The sequence below is a fragment of the Nansenia antarctica genome (genome assembly GCF_963989245.1).
Source record: "Nansenia antarctica genome assembly, chromosome: 12".
Lineage (NCBI taxonomy): Eukaryota > Metazoa > Chordata > Actinopteri > Argentiniformes > Microstomatidae > Nansenia > Nansenia antarctica.
The window spans coordinates 17,793,698-17,811,197 of NC_137682.1; the positions used below are offsets into that span (position 1 = coordinate 17,793,698).

Consider the following 17,500-nt stretch of genomic DNA (forward strand, 5'->3'; position numbering starts at 1 on the left):
CCCGAGGCAGCTCTTTTAGTAGGGACACTAGACACGGCTGTTCTAGTGTTAACAGGCCCGGCTATGAATACACCCTCCTAGGCATTAGCGACTTCCCATTCTGAGGCCCTGCTTAATGGATTTCTTTGTAGAATTACCTTTTAAAATGAATAAAGCACTTTGCAGGAGGAAGCAGACAGGTCAATTACTCCCCATTCTCATTGGATTCTATATAAGGCTCTGTATTTCACAGGACACGCTCAGCCTAGGTCCTAGGAGGACAGAAATATCCTGATCATCTGTCACCCCTCCCTGATCCTGGCTTCCTGTCTCTTTCATCTCCCTCTCTCACCCTGGCTCTACCTCCCAGCCTCTCTCTCTCACTCTGTCGAGCACACACACACACACACGCACACGCACATGCACACACACACACGGATTAATAAAGGAGCAACAGTCAACTATACTGACGGGAGCTTTCTATTAGAGCAGCCATCCACAACATTTTATTAAACCGTCACTCACACCTGGCAAGTGTGCGTGTCTGTGCGTGTGTGCGCGTGTGTTCGTTTGTGTATGCGCGTGCGCGGGTGTGTGTGTGTGTCTGTGTGTGTGTGTTTGTGCGTGCGTGTGTGTGTGTGTGTGTCACCCCACTGACACAACAAGACACCCCGGAACGCGGCAGTCTAAGTGTTCCGTGACACACCGGTTCTAGGGTTATTCGTGGACCTGCTCTCTCTCTCTCTCTCCCTCCATCCTACGTCATCCTAGAAGGCCACGGAACACGTGAATGAGGATCCTACATTCTCCTCCTACAGCATGTTCCTAGAAACACCTGGATGTTGTTAGTGGACCGAACCCTCCTCCTCCTCCTCCACCTCCCTCCTCACTTACCCTAATCAAGGTGCTGTGTATGTATGTAACAGCGCTTTCTGCCTTCTCCCATCAAACATTGATAGAACACAGATGCGTCCCGGGAATCCGATCCATCGCATGCTTCATCGGAAATCATTTCAGATCTGGATGAACAAAAACGCAAAGGAAAGGGGGGGGGGGGTTCGTCGTCGAAATGAATAACAGGAGGAGGAGGGGGTGTATTAATGAAAACAGCCTGTCGCCCGGGCTGTAGATTAGTTATGAGGAAGCTGCATCATCAGTGTGGCAGGCCTCGTGAGTTCTCTATTGATTGGATTATTTGGCCTGATGGGAGGTTTTTAATAACAGCGAAGTGTGTGATATTCGGTGGGCATCAGCAGTTTTTTCCAATGTGCTGTGCTCCTCTGTTCTGTTGTCTCGATGTTTCTCATCCGAGTCACCCTGCAGAATCCATTAGGAAGGCGAGAGGAGATTTCACACACTGCCAGGGAAGACAGGAGAAAAAAGAGAGTGACTCGAGTTCATTGGGGGGAGGGACACGAGGGGCCACGTTCTCGTTCCCAGATAGTTTGACTGGAATCACTAATCATTTTATATCTCGGGAGTGCGCCACCTCACGTCTCACGTTGACCTCTCACGTAGAACAGCGTTTTTTTTTCTTTTCAAAATGACTTGACATGCCCGGTTGTTGTTGGACTTAACTGTTCAACTGAAGGGGTTTGACAGGCCCTACAAGCACAACAACACAACAACAACAACAACAACAACAACAACAACAACAAGCACAACAACACCTGGCGTAGTGAGTATTATCCTAGTATTAGCCTTATCCTCCATGTCCGTTGAGAGCAGTGTTCATAGAAATAGGAAATAAACAGCCCACACATTCTACGGTGCAAACACATCATACCTCTCATATACTGTTGTTGTTTAGCCTTTTTTCCCTCATTTCCATCCTCCTCCTCCTCCTCCTCCTCTTCCTCCTCTATCTGCATGGCACAGCAGCGTGGGGGGAATGGAGCCTGTAAATTGGTTGTGGGTTGGAAGCACATAAACCACCGGGGTATAAATCACATGTTGCCGTGACACCAGCCCAAATGAACCCGGGAGGCCTCATACACTCATGCAGCATGCATAATATCCCCCCCCGCCCTCTCCGGGGTGAAGGGAGACATTTTAAAGACCCTCTTAGGGTACATTTTCTTTTTTATTCTATAGAGAGTCTAAATGGTGGGTCGTTAAGACACGTTGTTATGTTCCCAGATCTTTGGACTCGTCGAGTCTCAAAGAGATGATCTTTAGGCTTAGTTCACTTTGGTGTTACGCTGCAGTAAACGCAGCCGAACGTGGCTTTAGTAAATGGTAAATGGACTGACTTATAGAGTTATATACTGCCTTACCGTCTATATGACTTATAGACTTACTGTATATACTGCCTTATTCCAAAGAGCTTTATAATGGCCTCTCATTCACCCATTCACACACCCATTCACACACCGATGTCGGCAAGCTACCATGCAAGGCGCCAGCCCGCTCATTCGGAGCAATTTGGGGTTCAGTGTTGCCCAAGGACACTTCGACATGTGGCCAGCCAGGGCTCGAACCTTCGATCTGCCAACCTTGAGATCATTAGACACCAGCTCTACCTAGCCGGCTCTACCTCCTGCGCCACAGCCGCCCCTAGCTTTAGGCTACAAACTGTCCGCTCTGCCCTGGTCGATGACTTCATGTGTTCCTGATTACTGTCGAGGCCAGCCAGTGTGATAGCCTTCTCCTTTTTTTTTTCTTTTTTTTTAGTGGGGCAGTCCCACTCATATTTTTCATTTTATTTGATAGAGATAGTGAAGACAGATAGGAAAGTAAGGAGAAGAAGGGAGAGAGTACATGTGAGCAGGGCATGGGCCGGATTCGAACCCATGCCGACATGGGCATAATGTGTGCACTGTAGTCCGTCTTCCGATGTCTACCTCCACCAGCCTCCCCTGCTGTACTGCAGATCTTTGACAGACTCCGTCATATGGCTCATAGTTCACTTCCTGGTTTCAAAGGCACTAGATGACATTTATTGAGTGACTTGTCAATCAACTCTGGTCAGCAGTGCTCTCCACGAGTGCTGAGGTGACGTTCCAGAAATTATATCTGGCAGTTTTGGTGAGTTGGGAAGGTTTAATTTGCTGTAAAAGGGCCGTATGCTTGTGAAGCTTGTAATCATAGAAAGGTCAGCTAGTGCCCTTGACACCTTGTCAGTGTATGTCTACGGATGTATACGTGTGTGTGTGTGTGTGTGTGTGTATGTGTGTGTGTGTGTGTGTGTGCTTGTGTGTGTGTGTGTGTGTGTGTGTGTGCTTGTGTGTGTGTGTGTGTGTGTGTGCTTGTGTGTGTGTGTGTGTGCTTGTGTGTGTATGTGTGTGTAGTGGGAGGGCAACAATATATCAACTCATAAATCAAACTCACACATCAACACATCATTCACACACACACACACACACACACACTCACACATCCACTGCAGTGAGAGTATCTGCCTGAGGACACACTGGGACGTCCTTGAAGTCAAACTCCCTTTCGCTTACCGTATTGAAGTGGATGTGTCCTGCAGGCCATCAAGTGAGCTGGCCTCAATCTCAGATGAAAAGTTCTCTAGGATAGAGAGGTCTATCGCTGCCCTGCGGTCTCAATCATAAGGCAGGACTCATGAGTCACCTAATAATGCCGGTTGTTTGTGAGCCGCGGGGGACGTTTCAGTGGAGGATGATGATGGGGTTCATCAGCGGAGAGGCGCAGAGCGGCGAAGGCAGAGAGATAGGATGATCATGCCGATGACAAGTCAACGAGGTCGTCTCATCGATCCTCCCAGATAATATACAAGACGTATCTGCATTGTTAGAGCTTCATTCTTTTTGTTTCGAGTGAGAGCGTTTCTCTACAATGTCTTTTTTGGATCCATTCTCTTTGTCGGAGCACCTCAGTTTCCTGCAGTGCAATCTTGAGTGGCTTAAAAACTAAAACAAAAAGGAGAAAGTTCCTTATCCGCCGTAAACTGTCGTTTTGGAGACATGTGGGAGTCATTGCAGGCGACTGATCAGAGATCTGCCACAGCGGCGTCGCGATAAGCGCTGGGACTCGGGGCATACCGTCGTTAGATAAAGTCACTGCGCCACACAGGTGAGCCTCCAGGGAGGCTGGATGATGGATCACCAGCCCCACCACTCTGCGCCAGAGTCTGGGATTGGAACCACCGCTGAACACTCGAGTCCCACGGAGGGAGAGAGACGATTGTGTTTTAATAGCCTTTGTGTGAGGAACGAGGTGCTGTGATCAGTGACATTCTAACATCACAACGAGGCTTTTTACGAGTATATAATAACGTATAATGCTTTCGAAACCATGTCTGTCTTTTTCTTTCAGTCACCTCTGAGGTGAAATACAGGTCGCCTCAACTGCAGTGAAACAGTCAATGTGACATTTCTACAGCTTTTACACGCCTTGCGGTCTACGATGCTGCTGTATGCTGACACAACATGTTTTTGTGGCCGAGCGCTCATGCCGTGTCGTTTCATGTTCCCCACAGCTGTACCCTGAGTGTGACTCTGGAGCAAGCCATCCTATTGGCCCGTAGTCATGGCCTACCCCCTCGCTGCATCATGCAGGCCACCGACGTCATGAGGAAACAGGTATGAAGACTACCCCCTCTCTCCCCACACACACTCTGACACACACTCATGAGGAAGCAGGTATGAAGATTAGCTCTCTCTCTACACACACACACTCTGACACACACTCATGAGGAAGCAGGTATGAAAAGTAGCAACGTGTATTGTTAAGTGCTTTGAGTTGCATTCATGTACGAAAGGCGCTATATAAATAAAGTTTCACTTCACTTCACTTCACTTCACTCTCTCTCTCCACACACACTCAGACACACACTCATGAGGAAGCAGGTATGAAAAGTATCTCTCTCTCTCCACACACACTCTGACACACACTCATGAGGAAGCAGGTAGGAAGATTAGCTCTCTCTCTTCTACACTCTGACACACACTCGTGAATAACAGGTATGAATATTAGCTCTCTCTCTTCTACACTCTGACACACACTCGTGAATAACAGGTATGAAGATTAGCTCTCTCTCTACACACACTCTGACACACACTCGTGAATAACAGGTATGAAGATTAGCTCTCTCTACACACTGACACACACTCTGGCACACACTTATAAGGATGCAGGTATGAAGACTATCCGCTCTCTCCACACACACTCAGACACACACTCGATAATTAATACTTTACCAAGTACCTGACATCCACTGACCTGATTTAAACTCACTTTCCCCTCTTGACATTCTACTCAGCTGTTTTTGTGAAACAGCCTCAGAACTGCGGCTAGATTTGTATTTCGTCCTGATGATTTTTTTCGTTCTTTTCTTTTCTTGTTGAAGTTTGTATTCAGATTCAGATAATCAATGTTCAAATCTCTGCTGCAGTTGCATCCTAAAACCACCCGGTAACGTAAGCTTGTACACCTCATTTAGAAGAGTTCATAGTAATAGAGTTCATAGAGTTCATAGAGTATTCAGTTGTCAAGCTCGATTAGCCAGTTATGTTTCTCTTGGAAGAGTCATCGCCAGTAAAAGGAAAGACATTGCCAACAACCAATTTTCTTTTCATCAGCAAATCTTGGAATCCTATTCTACCCCCTTTCGACCGTATTATTTTAGCATGCATTACCCTTTTTTATTTTTTTTTAAACGTCCTTGTTAGTTTCCATTATGTGGAAGTCTTTCCAAGAAAGAAACACATTTACTGGTGCATTGATAAAAAGGTCGGCAGATTGGCAGTTCGAACCCCGGCTGGCCATATGTCGAAGTGTCCTTGGGCAAGACATTGAACTCCAAATTGCTCCCAAAGAGCGAGCCGGCGCCTTGCATGGTAGCTTGCCGCCATTGGTGTGTGAATGGGTGTGTGAATGGGTGAATGAGAGGCCATTGTAAAGTGCTTTGGAATAAGGTGCTATATAAGAACAGTTACCCTTTATATGACTCCTCACTATTCTTCTCTTATTCTTTTATTCTTTTATTCTTCTATCTTCTATTAAGAGAAAAAAAAATAAAAAATATCCTATGGAAGCCATTGGCTCCTCTACCGCTCCTCCCCTCCATCTACCATTGGCTCAGCTACCGCTCCTCCCCTCCATCTACACCTCCACATCCAAGCGAAACGATGGATAGAAAAGGGCACAAGCCCTGAGCTGTCCAATCATGAACAAGAACTATCGTATCGTATCGTATATGACTCCTGCCGGCGGACAGGAGAGAGAGAGAGTGAGAGACAGGAGAGTGGGGTTAGTTCTGCCTGTTTACCTGGGGCTCAAGGAGAGAGAGAGAGAGAGAGAGAGAGAGAGAGAGAGAGAGAGAGAGAGAGAGAGAGAGAGAGAGAGAGAGACACACACACACACACACACACACGCACACACACACACAGACAGACAGACAGGAGAGTGGGCCTAGTTCTCCCTGTTTACCTGGGGCTCAAGAAGAGAGAGTGAGAGAGAGAGAGAGTGAGAGAGTGAGAGAGAGAGAGAGAGAGAGAGGCCATTACTTAGTCAGAGCATACAGGACAGTGGAGTGATTTAACCACTCCAGATGGAGTGTCCTTCAGCCCGGGCCAGAGGAGCCCTGTACTGGCCTGTGTCTCCAGTTCTCATTAGACCCTCTGTGTGGTGGCTCTGTGTGGTGGCTCCTGCACAGTGTACTGTTCCTGTCCTCTGCAGCCAGAGGAGCAGGGTGAGAGGGAGGGCAAGGAGTGCTCTCCCAGAGACGTGGGCAGCCAGCCAGAAGGGTACAACACTGGAAGTTGTCTGACCTTGAGCAGCGGGTGGCCTCTTAATGAAAAATAGAGTGGAGGAATCTGCTGTTCCTCAGTAGAATGAGACAGAGTGCTGAAGATGGATTGAGTATGTTGCTGTTTGAATGGGTTAACGGGTTGAATGGGTTACGGCTCTAACTTGTTTGTCATGTAAGTGTGTCTGAGTCTGTAATTGTTATTGTGACGTGCTGTATGTGTGTCACTGTTTGTGAATTGTCTGAAGTATTGTTGGCTTGGTTGGCTGCTTTGGACCAGGTCTCTCTTGAGAAAGAGATTGTATCTCAATGGATAAATAAAGTTAAATCTAAATACAATTTTTAAAATACACAGAGGGCACTGTGAAATGACCTTTTATTATTCATTCTGTTTGTAAAAATAATGAAGACAAAGTGCAGAATTTCTCATGTGTATTGTATTTTCCAAAATGGAGATTAATCATCGACTGTATTATTGATCGAGCCATTTATCTTGTTTGTTTGTCTCTCCCGGTCTCTCTATAGGCCAGTTTAAATTTCCTCTAGTCGTTACATTTTTCATTACTTTGACACAAACTTTTACCAAAAAAAAGTCCAAAAGATCAGAGTTTTTCGTTCAGTTCACTCCACAGTCTGAACACTAACAATCCCTGAGACCTCCTGACGCCAGCATATGAATATGACAAATCGGATGAAAACGAATGGTGCTGCTGGCCACAGCTCCCCCTGGCTGAATACTCCTTCATTCACAACATGTTCTGGGTCACAGAACCAAGCACCAATAGAACCCATTCATCATAGCCTGGGTTTTGCAGCTCCACTCAGAAAGGAATGCAATTGCAAAACGCTATTTTGTGCGAAATAAATCCAATCCCAGTTTCCCATTTGTAAATTACTCCCTGGTAATGGCAGTTGTATGCCTATATAGAGAGTCCATTAGCTCACTGCTTTGAAAATGGTTTTCAGAGAGTTTGCTGAAACATTATTATTAGGGCCTGGAATGTTCTCTTTATCAGACGGTACTTAGCATAATTTCAACTCAGGGGTTTATCTTTGAAATGAGGGGAGACGTTTTGGATTTGTCACTTTGGACACCATATGAATAGTTTCATTTCCACCTGTGGAAGCCGTTCCACCTCGCCTCACCTTTACCCCACGGTGGAGTGTGTGTGCCAGTGTCCATGTCCTTAGAGGACCAGCAGGGGGCGTCTCTGTCTCGAGTCATGTGGATGGCTGGATGGATGGATGGATGGATGGATGGATGGGTGTGATGGGGGTAATGGCTAATGCTATCTCAACAGAGGACAGACAGGAGACTGACTGGCTGCAGTGTTCTTCCAGAGAGGTGAACTGTCTAATAGACTCCTGTTCAGTAGCCCTGCTCAAATAGAGACACACTGAGATGACCTCCGAGTGTGTGTGTGTGTGTGTGTGTGTGTGTGTGTGTGTGTGTGTGTGTGTGTGTGTATGTGTGTGTGTGTGTGTGCTTACGTGTATGAGAGAGAGAGTGTGTGCAGGTGTGTGTGCGCAGATGCGTGTGCGTGTGTAGTCGTGTGCACGCATACGTGTGTGTGTGTGTGTGTGTGTGTGTGTACGCCAACACAGGTGTTCTCATCTCGGACAAGGCTTCTGTTGGAGAGTGGCTGAGTTGCTTTATTTCCCCCCTGTAGTGATGGATCTGCAGACGCCATGCAGCAGCAGCAGCAATATTAGTGCTGATACGCCCCTGAGTCTGCACAACCCAAGTTCTTCTCAACCCTCTCACCTCCCACACACACACACACACACACACACGCAGACACACACACACACACACACACACACACACACACACACACACCTCCACCTCCACGTCCGTCAGCTACACCCCCACTCACGCCCTTCTCCCTCTTTCCCAACATTCTTCCCTCTCTTCTCCACTCTTCTCCAACTCCATCCCCTCAAACATCCCCCTTCCCCTTCCCTCCCCTCCCCTCCCCTTCCCTTCCCTTCCCTTCCCTTCCCTCCCCTCACCTCCCCTCCCCACTATAAGCATATCAAATCATATATATATATATAGATAGATCAGATTTAGATCCGGATGTGGACAGACAGCAGTAGCTTATACAGCGGTGGACGTGAGCTCTCTGACACCTCGTTAACCACCCGTCTTCTTTATAGAGGCTGTTTATGTTGAGAATGTGTCCAGGATTTACACCCCGGTCGCCCCACACCGCAGGTGGACTGACAGCTAGTCATTTTACCTCAGATAGAAGGCAATCTCTCTCCTGGGGGAAAACTGCAGCCCGTTAAACAAGCAGTGCCACCCCGCCGTGATTGATTCTGCATGAAGCCAAGATGGCGTCCCCCCCGTAGCCCATCCCTCAGACTCAGAGGGGGGGAGGACATGTAGAATATGTGGCCACCGCCCGCCGCCGCCGCCAAACGTCGACAAAGTCCATCCAACAATCTTTGACAAGGCCATGGCTGTAAGAATAGGGGAGGGGGGGGGCTGTTGAAGACTGTTTCTCTGACATTTGGTTGCCCTGTCCGGGGTTGAGATGTGCTGCGTTGTGCTGTGCTGTGCTGAACCTACTGCCTTAGGCTTCATTTCAGAGGTGTGATGTGTGATGTGCTTTCACTCAAGGGTGGTTTTGAAGATGAGTTGAAAGATTCAGTTTTTGGAAGTGTTCAGTGGTGTTTGTAATCTGAGAAACCAGCAGGAGGTCATATCATATTTATAACTGGATATTACTTATTTACTAACCCGGTCTGTTTGGTACGAGGTACAACACCCATCTTCACACTCTTTGTGAAATATGACTAGTTGATCTTTTAAATGTTCTTACATTGAAGCCGTGTAGCATTCAGATGCTTCGATCTAGAAAGGAAGATGAGAGATTTTTTTTTTCTCAGGTAACGTACAACCCTAATTCACTCTACAGACCCGAAACTGAGCAGAGCCGTGCTGAGCTGGACCGGGCTGGCCTGGTGACACAGCACCAGAGTAGTCCACTATGTTCAAAGCCTATTTAAACTTGTTTTTCATATTCAACCTTGTGTTCGCTGCAACTGATGATCTCTGTTTGTCTTTCAGGGGGCAAGAGTGCAGAATTCTGCCAAGAACCTGGGGGTGAGGGACCGCACCCCGTCCTCAGTGCCAAGGTAAGCTCAGCGAGATGCCTCATCCATGTGACTTCCTGCATGGGGGGGGGGGGGGGGGGGGGTGTATGTGCATGACTGCATGCCAGCGTTTGTGTGCATTATACTTTATATATGACATGACATTTAGTTTGACGCTTTTATCCAAAGCAACTTACATTGCAGTGAGTGCATACTGTAAATGTTTCATATATGGTCCCAGAGGGAATCCAACCCACAACCCGCAACACAAAATGTGTGTGTGCGCGCGCGTGTGTAACCTGCGTGTGTGTGCCTGAACGGCAGCATGCCAGCATGTATGTGTACAGTACGTCTCATGAGCAGACATACTGTATGAGCAGCAAGCCCAGCCTGGAGGAGTGGATGATGTGGGATGAGGATGAGGGGCTGTCGCAGTCACTTGGCTTTGACATACGGGCTTCTGTGTGACAGTCAGCCCTTTTGAACCTTTTAGTGAAATTGACAAATACAATTAAGTGGGGGGATGATTAGTGGTGAGGCGCTGTGGCCGAGGGGGAAATTGCTGCACTCACAGTAGTTTCTGTCATAATTGGTGCTCCTCAGAACCAGAAGCTCCAGGCTTAGAGGCCTGCGTGTATGAGAGGGGTTACTGCTGATTACTGCTGAGGTGACGCCTGAGACCGTAATGGTGACTCATCAGAGATGAGCTGATGGGCTTGTATGTGTAAGCAAGCTGTGTGTGTATGTGTGTGTGTGTGTGTGTATGTGCGTGTGTGAGTGCGTGTGTGTATGTGCGTGTTTGGTCCTGTGCACGTGTACATGTGTCGCTACAGGTACTGTATGCTTACTTATGTAACAGTCTTTCATCATTGCACTCTGTCTGTGTGTTTCTCTGAACAGACTGTATAAGCTGTGCCAACCCCCGCCTGCGGATGGCGACCCATAATGCACCGTGTCCTGTATGGAGCAGGAGAGGTTCTGATCCCTCTCACTCCCATTCCCATGAAGTCTTCTCTCTCTCTCTCGTTTCTTCCGAGGATCGGTCTGGGCGTGGTAACCTCAGAGGTTTTCCTCTGTAGCCAGCTTGCCTTCTGAACATGTCCACATTCGCTCAAGTTCAATGGGTTTTCCCATTTGTAAATAGTGAATTTTTTAATACTCTATTTTTGTGTTATTGTACTTAATAGCCATTTTTAATATGGACTTGTTTATTCGCTATGCGTCCAGCTACATTTACATCTCATTTAACATGTCTTGGGATGGAAAAACAAAAGTGAAATTACTGCCTGCAGGGCTGCCGTCACCGCAATCCACTAAGATGGAATTTGTCCAGCAATTTTCTCTCCACAAATAACAATTATGGACGGGAAATTAGCTTATTTGTTATTGCAAGTTAGGAAATTACCATTTCTCGGCTTGTGTCATATTTGTTTTGATACGCTTATGTAAAGTGAGTGATGTATAGTACTTCAGAAGAAATGAATCGAGGAGACGTTGGATCATATTTCCATGCGCTATTTGCTCAATGTACTGTATGTAGTTACTTTTCTTACCCTTCTACTTGCCATTCACTCTGATGCATTCCTTCAAAGTTGTTGCCTTAATGAGTGTTGCCAGTCTGTTAGTATCTGATAATTATATAATGTTGTTTTTGAAACATTGAACCGAGAGATACTTTAAACTGACATGTACTGTAGATATGTAAGTCAACATTGTAGTCTTTCTCTTGTTGCTTACCTTCTGTTGATCCTATGACTGTTTAGTCAAGTAGACAGAGCTCATTGGAAGGTGCTGTGTCATGTGCTTGTTGTATCCCAGTCAATGCCTTAGTGAAGTGACTCGTGCCATGAAGACATTTTGCATGACCTATCAGTATTAAACACGTTCCACATAACGCCAAGCTTATGTAAGTAGAGCTATGAAATATATAAATATATGTATATTACCAGTACTCAGGAGCAGTGTTATTCTGTATTTAGGTATTACGTATCATTACTATTGGTAACATACTAGTGTGGGTTGTTAATTACTATGCAAACAAATGATTTTAAAACTGCATTCATGAGCTCCAGTTTGACAGCTATCCCCATATTCCTCATTATTTGTTACCCAGTAAACATACATAATGGAACTACCTTTTCTAATTTTGTATCATGAAGGTGCATCTTGGACCTATACAGTAGCAGCCTCTAATGTGTGTTTGAGTGAGAACACAGTAAAAGGTAGAGAAATGTAAAGATGTAACTGTAAAAAAAATATGAAAACTAATAGCAATGTTTGTTTGACTGAAAATGACAGTAATTTATTTTCTTATGAAACTGACCCACCATATAGAGAATGCTATATAAACCATGTACTGTATGTTTCATTCCTTTTTCTTTTTAAACCGTTGTTTAATTTCCCCTGTATTACTTTGACATGTACAATGTTATGCTGTAGTCATTAATTTCAATTAAACCTATCTAAAGGAGAACAATATGCATTGTGTCCTTTCGTGTACAGTATTCCAGTTTTTAAAATGACTTACCCTTGAGAAGGCTAAAAGCATTTAATCGCCTACTACATTCTCTTTCATATTGCCCTTTCATTGTCACTCCGATCATCTCAGATGGGTCTGCACAGAACCTATTGATCCACATGTCAATGAATGGGTTACAGAACATTGAGATATACAGTGGGGTGCAAAAATGTGGGCACCCCTGGTTTAAATGTCTGTTACAATTAATCTCCAAGTAATTGAAAGAAAACCTGAACACTAAATGCTACAAAGTTAAACATGACACCTTTCTGCAAATTTTAAGGTTTCTTTTTTTTCCTCCAGAGTTTTTAAATGATAAAAAAGGAAAAGGGCCCTGTGCAAAAGTTTGGGAACACTTTTGGATTATTCTTTGTTACCTTTTGAGAAGATGATTACTAAGGCCAGACCAAGGTGATTTACTCGTTAGGGCTTCAATGAGTCAGGTGAATATGATTCCAGGGTTGAACTATATTCTGAAGTAAGTCCATGCCTTCTAAAGTATCTGACTGCGGTGGCTGTTGAGACTGGTGTTAAAACCCAGTCTTCTTTGCTGTCTCGTTTCAACCTACTGTGGCATATCAAACCCCAGCCAGCTGCTACAGTACACAGGCGTACAGTACCCACTCATACAGGGTGAATTAACCTTGGTACGACTTCTAGCATACAGTGCTGTGAAAAAGTATTTGCCCCCTTCCCAATTTCGTCTGTTTTTGCATGTTTGTCACACTTAAATGTTTCAGATCATCAAACCAATTTTAATATTACACAAAATAACCTGAGTAAATAGAAAATGCAGTTTTTAAATGATGATTTCGTGTATTAAGAGGAAAATGCTATCCAACCCTACCTGGCCCTATGTGAAAAAGTAATTGCCCCCCCTTAACAACCAACCAATTAAACACATTTGTTTGAAAGATTGACATCTATCAGTCTGGAAAGGGTTACAAAGCCATTTCTAAGGCTTTGGGACTCCAGCGAACCACAGTGAGAGCCATTATCTACAAATGGAGAACATTTGGAACGGTGGTGAACCTTCCCAGGAGTGGCCGGCCTACCAAAATTACTTCAGGAGCGCAACGACGACTCATCCAGGAGGTCACAGAAGAACTCAGAAGAATCTAATGAACTGCAGGCCTCACTTGCCTCAGTTAAGGTCAGTGTACATGATTCCACAATAAGAAAGACACGGGGCAAAAATGGCGTCCATGGGAGAGTGCCAAGGCGAAAACCACTGTTGAGCAAAAACAACACAAAGGCTCGTCTCACATTTGCCAAAAAACATCTTGATGACCCCCCAACATTTAGGGAAAATATTCTGTGGACTGACGAGTCAAAAGTGGAACTTTTTGGAAGGTGTGGGTCCTGTTACATTTGGCGTAAACCTAACACAGCATTCCATAATAAAAACATCATACCAACAACAGTCAAACATGGAGGTGGTAGTGTGATGGTCTGGGGCTGTTTTGCTGCTTCAGGACCTGGACGACTTGTCATAATTGAAGGAATCATGAATTCTGCTCTCTACCAGAAAACCCTGAAGGAGAAAGTCCGGCCATCAGTTGGTGTGCTCAAGCTCAAGTGCACTTGGGTTATGCAGGAGGACAATGATCCCAAACACACCAGCAAGGCCACCACTGAATGGCTCAAGAAAAACAAAATGAAGGTTTTGGAGTGGCCTAGTCAAAGTCTGGACTTAAATCCGCTTGAGATGCTGTGGTATGACCTTAAACAGGCAGTTCATGCTCAAAGTCCCTCCAATGTGCCTGAATTAAAACAATTCTGCAAAGAAGAGTGGGCCAAAATTCCTCCACAGCGATGTGAAAGACTCATTGCCAGATATCGCAAACATTTGCTTGCAGTTGATGCCGCTAAGGGTGGCCCAACCAGTTATTAGGTTTAGGGGGCAATTACTTTTTCACATGGGTGATATGAATAACTCTTTGACTTCAATACATGGAATGATCATTTAAAAACTGCATTTTCTATTTACTCAGGTTGTCTTTGTGTAATATTAAAATTGGTTTGATGATCTGAAACATGTACGTGTGACAAACATGCAAAAACACACGAAATTGGGAAGGGGGCCAAATACTTTTCCACACCACTGTACATTCATTACCTGCAGTTCACTACAGCAAGGACCTGAGGCATTGACTACCTCACTCACTACTCTGCTGTTTAGGGTCACTCTGCTGGCACACATCAGAGAATACAATCAGAATGGTGGATTCAAAAAAATACATAAATTAGAAATTGAAATACTGCACTGTCATCAGCCCGCTAATCTGTAAACAGGTGGATCCTCACACACTCAATATGAGTAGCCTACCTCTCTGGCTCTCTCCCTCTCTCTCTTAATCTAATAGAAATCATCTTCTCATTGGCTGTGGGGGTGTTATCATTAGATAAGGACCACTCCTCTCTTGAGAACAGCCCAGAAGATCACCGGCGCCCCCCTCCCCTCTCTGGAAGAGCTGTACAACACACGCTGTCTCAGGAAGGCCTCCAAGATCTCCAGAGACCCAACCCACCCTGGGTACGAACACTTTACCCGGCTGCCCTCGAAAAGGCGGTACAGGACCATGGCCGCAAGGACAAACAGACTGAAGCACAGCTTCTACCCCAGGGCCATCCAGGCCCTGAACACAGCAAAGAACTAGGTTCTGGGCCCTGGACAGTCTGGACGGATTGATGGCAGCTGCTGGACTGAAAACATCAGGTGTAGTGCTGAGGCACAAACATGTACATTTCAAGCCTGCAAACTGCGACACTTTAAATGAATGTGCAATAACACTATGTGCAATATGACAACCCTAGTCGTCTATCTGTACAGTATAGTATAGTGGATAGTGTACATAGCCTTTATTTATGTAAACCAGCTCCTTCCCTTCTTGTGTTTTTTTTTTAATTTTAGTTTTTTTCTTTCCTAGCACCAGGGGAGCCACCCCTCCTAAATGTCGTTGTTTGGTACCTGTACTATAGCAATGACAATAAAGACCATTCATTCATTCAATAGTACAACTGGTGTTAGAACTGAAATGAAAATACATTATTCAGATGCCCGTTCAATGTCGCATCCCAGTGATTGCTCAGTCTAATGATTAGACTGTAATGTGTAGTAAACATCCAGGGCCAGGGAGGACATCGCTCCGTTCTCACCCACTGGTCTCACTCGTCTCTCACTTCCAGCACAACAAGACCTACTGTAGTACCACAGAAGACTTAAAGCTACACAGTGTCGGCCAGGTTCCTCTCCAGAGGCAGTCCACCCCTACACATACTGTAGGAGAGGGATCTTCGAGCAATTCATCAATGCCAATTGATGTTGTGCTCGTAGGTAGAATAAAATATGTTTTCCAGTTATTTCTCATGCATAATTGACACGAAGCAAAGCAACTTTACTGAGAGACTGTGCTGCACCTGCTCGTCCACAAACACAACAGCATGTTCAGTGCATCTCGCCATCTGCAGATTATTAATTATTAATCTCTGAGTATTGGAGAAGGGGTAGGATTAAAGAAGTGTATGCTTCTTCCTACTCCTTTTCGGACATGTTAAGTAAATAGTGTTTTTTGTTTTTTCTTGTTTTTGTTTTGTTTTTTCTTGTTTTTGTTTTGTTTTTTGTTGTTATAACTATTTCTTTTTTCACATGTTCGAAATAAAGCTTTCATTCATTCATTCATTCATTCATTTGCGGCGCAAAAAGACGCACCGAGTCGCGCCACAGCTGTGGAGACCTTTAAATAACGGGGCATGGGGTAAACAATCAAGAGAGGAGTGGTCCTTATCTAATGATAACACCCCCACAGCCAATGAGAAGATGATTTCTAATCACTGTCAAATAACCATGTTTTGCCATTGGCTTCGGGAGAGAACCTGCCGCTAGGGAGCCCACTACAGCGACACGGAGGGGACGGTCCCGTGCCCGGTGCTGTAGTAACCAAACCGAGCCAAGTGCAGAAGAGCGACTGTTACTCTCCACTATGAGCGACTCGGTGATCAGAACTCACCGCTCCTGACGCCCCAGATATTAGCGGTTTCTCAGCACTTACTTGGCTGCAGTTTTACAGCGACTAAAAGAATATTGTAGCCTACGGGTTAATGCATGACGTTGCTTTGCTCGTGTCAATTATGCATGAGAAATAACTGGAAAACATATTTTTATTCTACGAGCACAAAATCAATTGGCATTGATGAATTGCTTGAAGATCCCTTTCCTATACAGTTTTACAGCGACTAAAAAAGACTGTTGTAGCCTATGGGTTAATGCATGACGTTGCCCCGGCGCACTGTTTATTCTCAGCACAGTAACGTTTAATGCAAAATATAGTAGGCTAGTGTCTCTATGGCGTCTCAACAGCAGTCAAGAATTCAGTCGTATCTGGAGCAGAACAAAATCGGACCCTTGTTTGAGGTGAGTGGCTTTCTAATTGCAACTACTACTAGAATGTTAAACTCTGCATGCCTCGTTCCCTGCAGTGCATTCATAAAGCGCATTGATCATCACCCAACATCGCCCACATGCATGTATACAGACATACGTTAAACACACTCAAGAGCACACAGAGCTCTCATCCCGTTAAACCGCACATCAGATTTAGCATGATGATCTGCAGGATTATAATTAAAACCACACCCGAGGCTGTTGCCTCCAGCTGCTGGACATCATTGTTAATTAAGCCTATTAATGGTTTCAGCTTTGCGATGTCATACAGTACTCTACAGGTCGCATTCATTCTAATTGAAATAAAGCCTAATCAATGAGAGAAAGAGACACCGAGGGGTCCCGCGATGCGCTCTGAAGCACAGGCAAACATACTGTTCCATCATCAGCAAAAGCGGCCGGTGTAAACCGGGGTAACCTGAGGTAACTAACCGGGGAGTGCGGGAAGGTGCGGGATCATTATTACAGCAGAGAAAGAGAATATCAGAGAACATCAGAGAATAAGGAACTGTTTACTCTGGCAGATTCGTTATGCATCACACACACCAACAAAGTTCAGTCATTTAATTGCTTTCCCTCCCATTATTATCAGGTTGCAACATGGTCAATATTTCATATACACTGACAGGTATACAGCTACAAATTGCTATCCAGATCAAACAAATACAATTTGTCTTCATTTCATGTCAACCACCCTCTCTCACTTATATATTATTTAAGTGAGAGAGGGTGGGGATGG

General features: G+C 45.2%; 2 protein-coding genes across 2 annotated transcripts in view; both read left to right on the forward strand.

Moving 5' to 3' along the window:
• Positions 1 to 10,890, forward strand: part of prex2 (phosphatidylinositol-3,4,5-trisphosphate-dependent Rac exchange factor 2) — a gene marked incomplete at its 5' end in the record, with an annotated part of 116,394 nt that extends 105,504 nt beyond the window's left edge. Inside the window, 3 exon segments of the mRNA XM_080542652.1 lie at positions 4,427 to 4,529; positions 9,774 to 9,841; positions 10,700 to 10,890. Coding sequence (XP_080398778.1) covers positions 4,427 to 4,529; positions 9,774 to 9,841; positions 10,700 to 10,745 — 217 coding nt within the window. The 3' untranslated portion in view covers positions 10,746 to 10,890.
• Positions 10,891 to 16,662: 5,772 nt separating this feature from the next.
• Positions 16,663 to 17,500, forward strand: part of cUnh8orf34 (chromosome Un C8orf34 homolog) — a gene marked incomplete at both ends in the record, with an annotated part of 151,245 nt that continues 150,407 nt past the window's right edge. The window contains one exon of the mRNA XM_080543604.1: positions 16,663 to 16,731. Coding sequence (XP_080399730.1) covers positions 16,663 to 16,731 — 69 coding nt within the window. The remainder of the gene's footprint in view (positions 16,732 to 17,500) is intronic.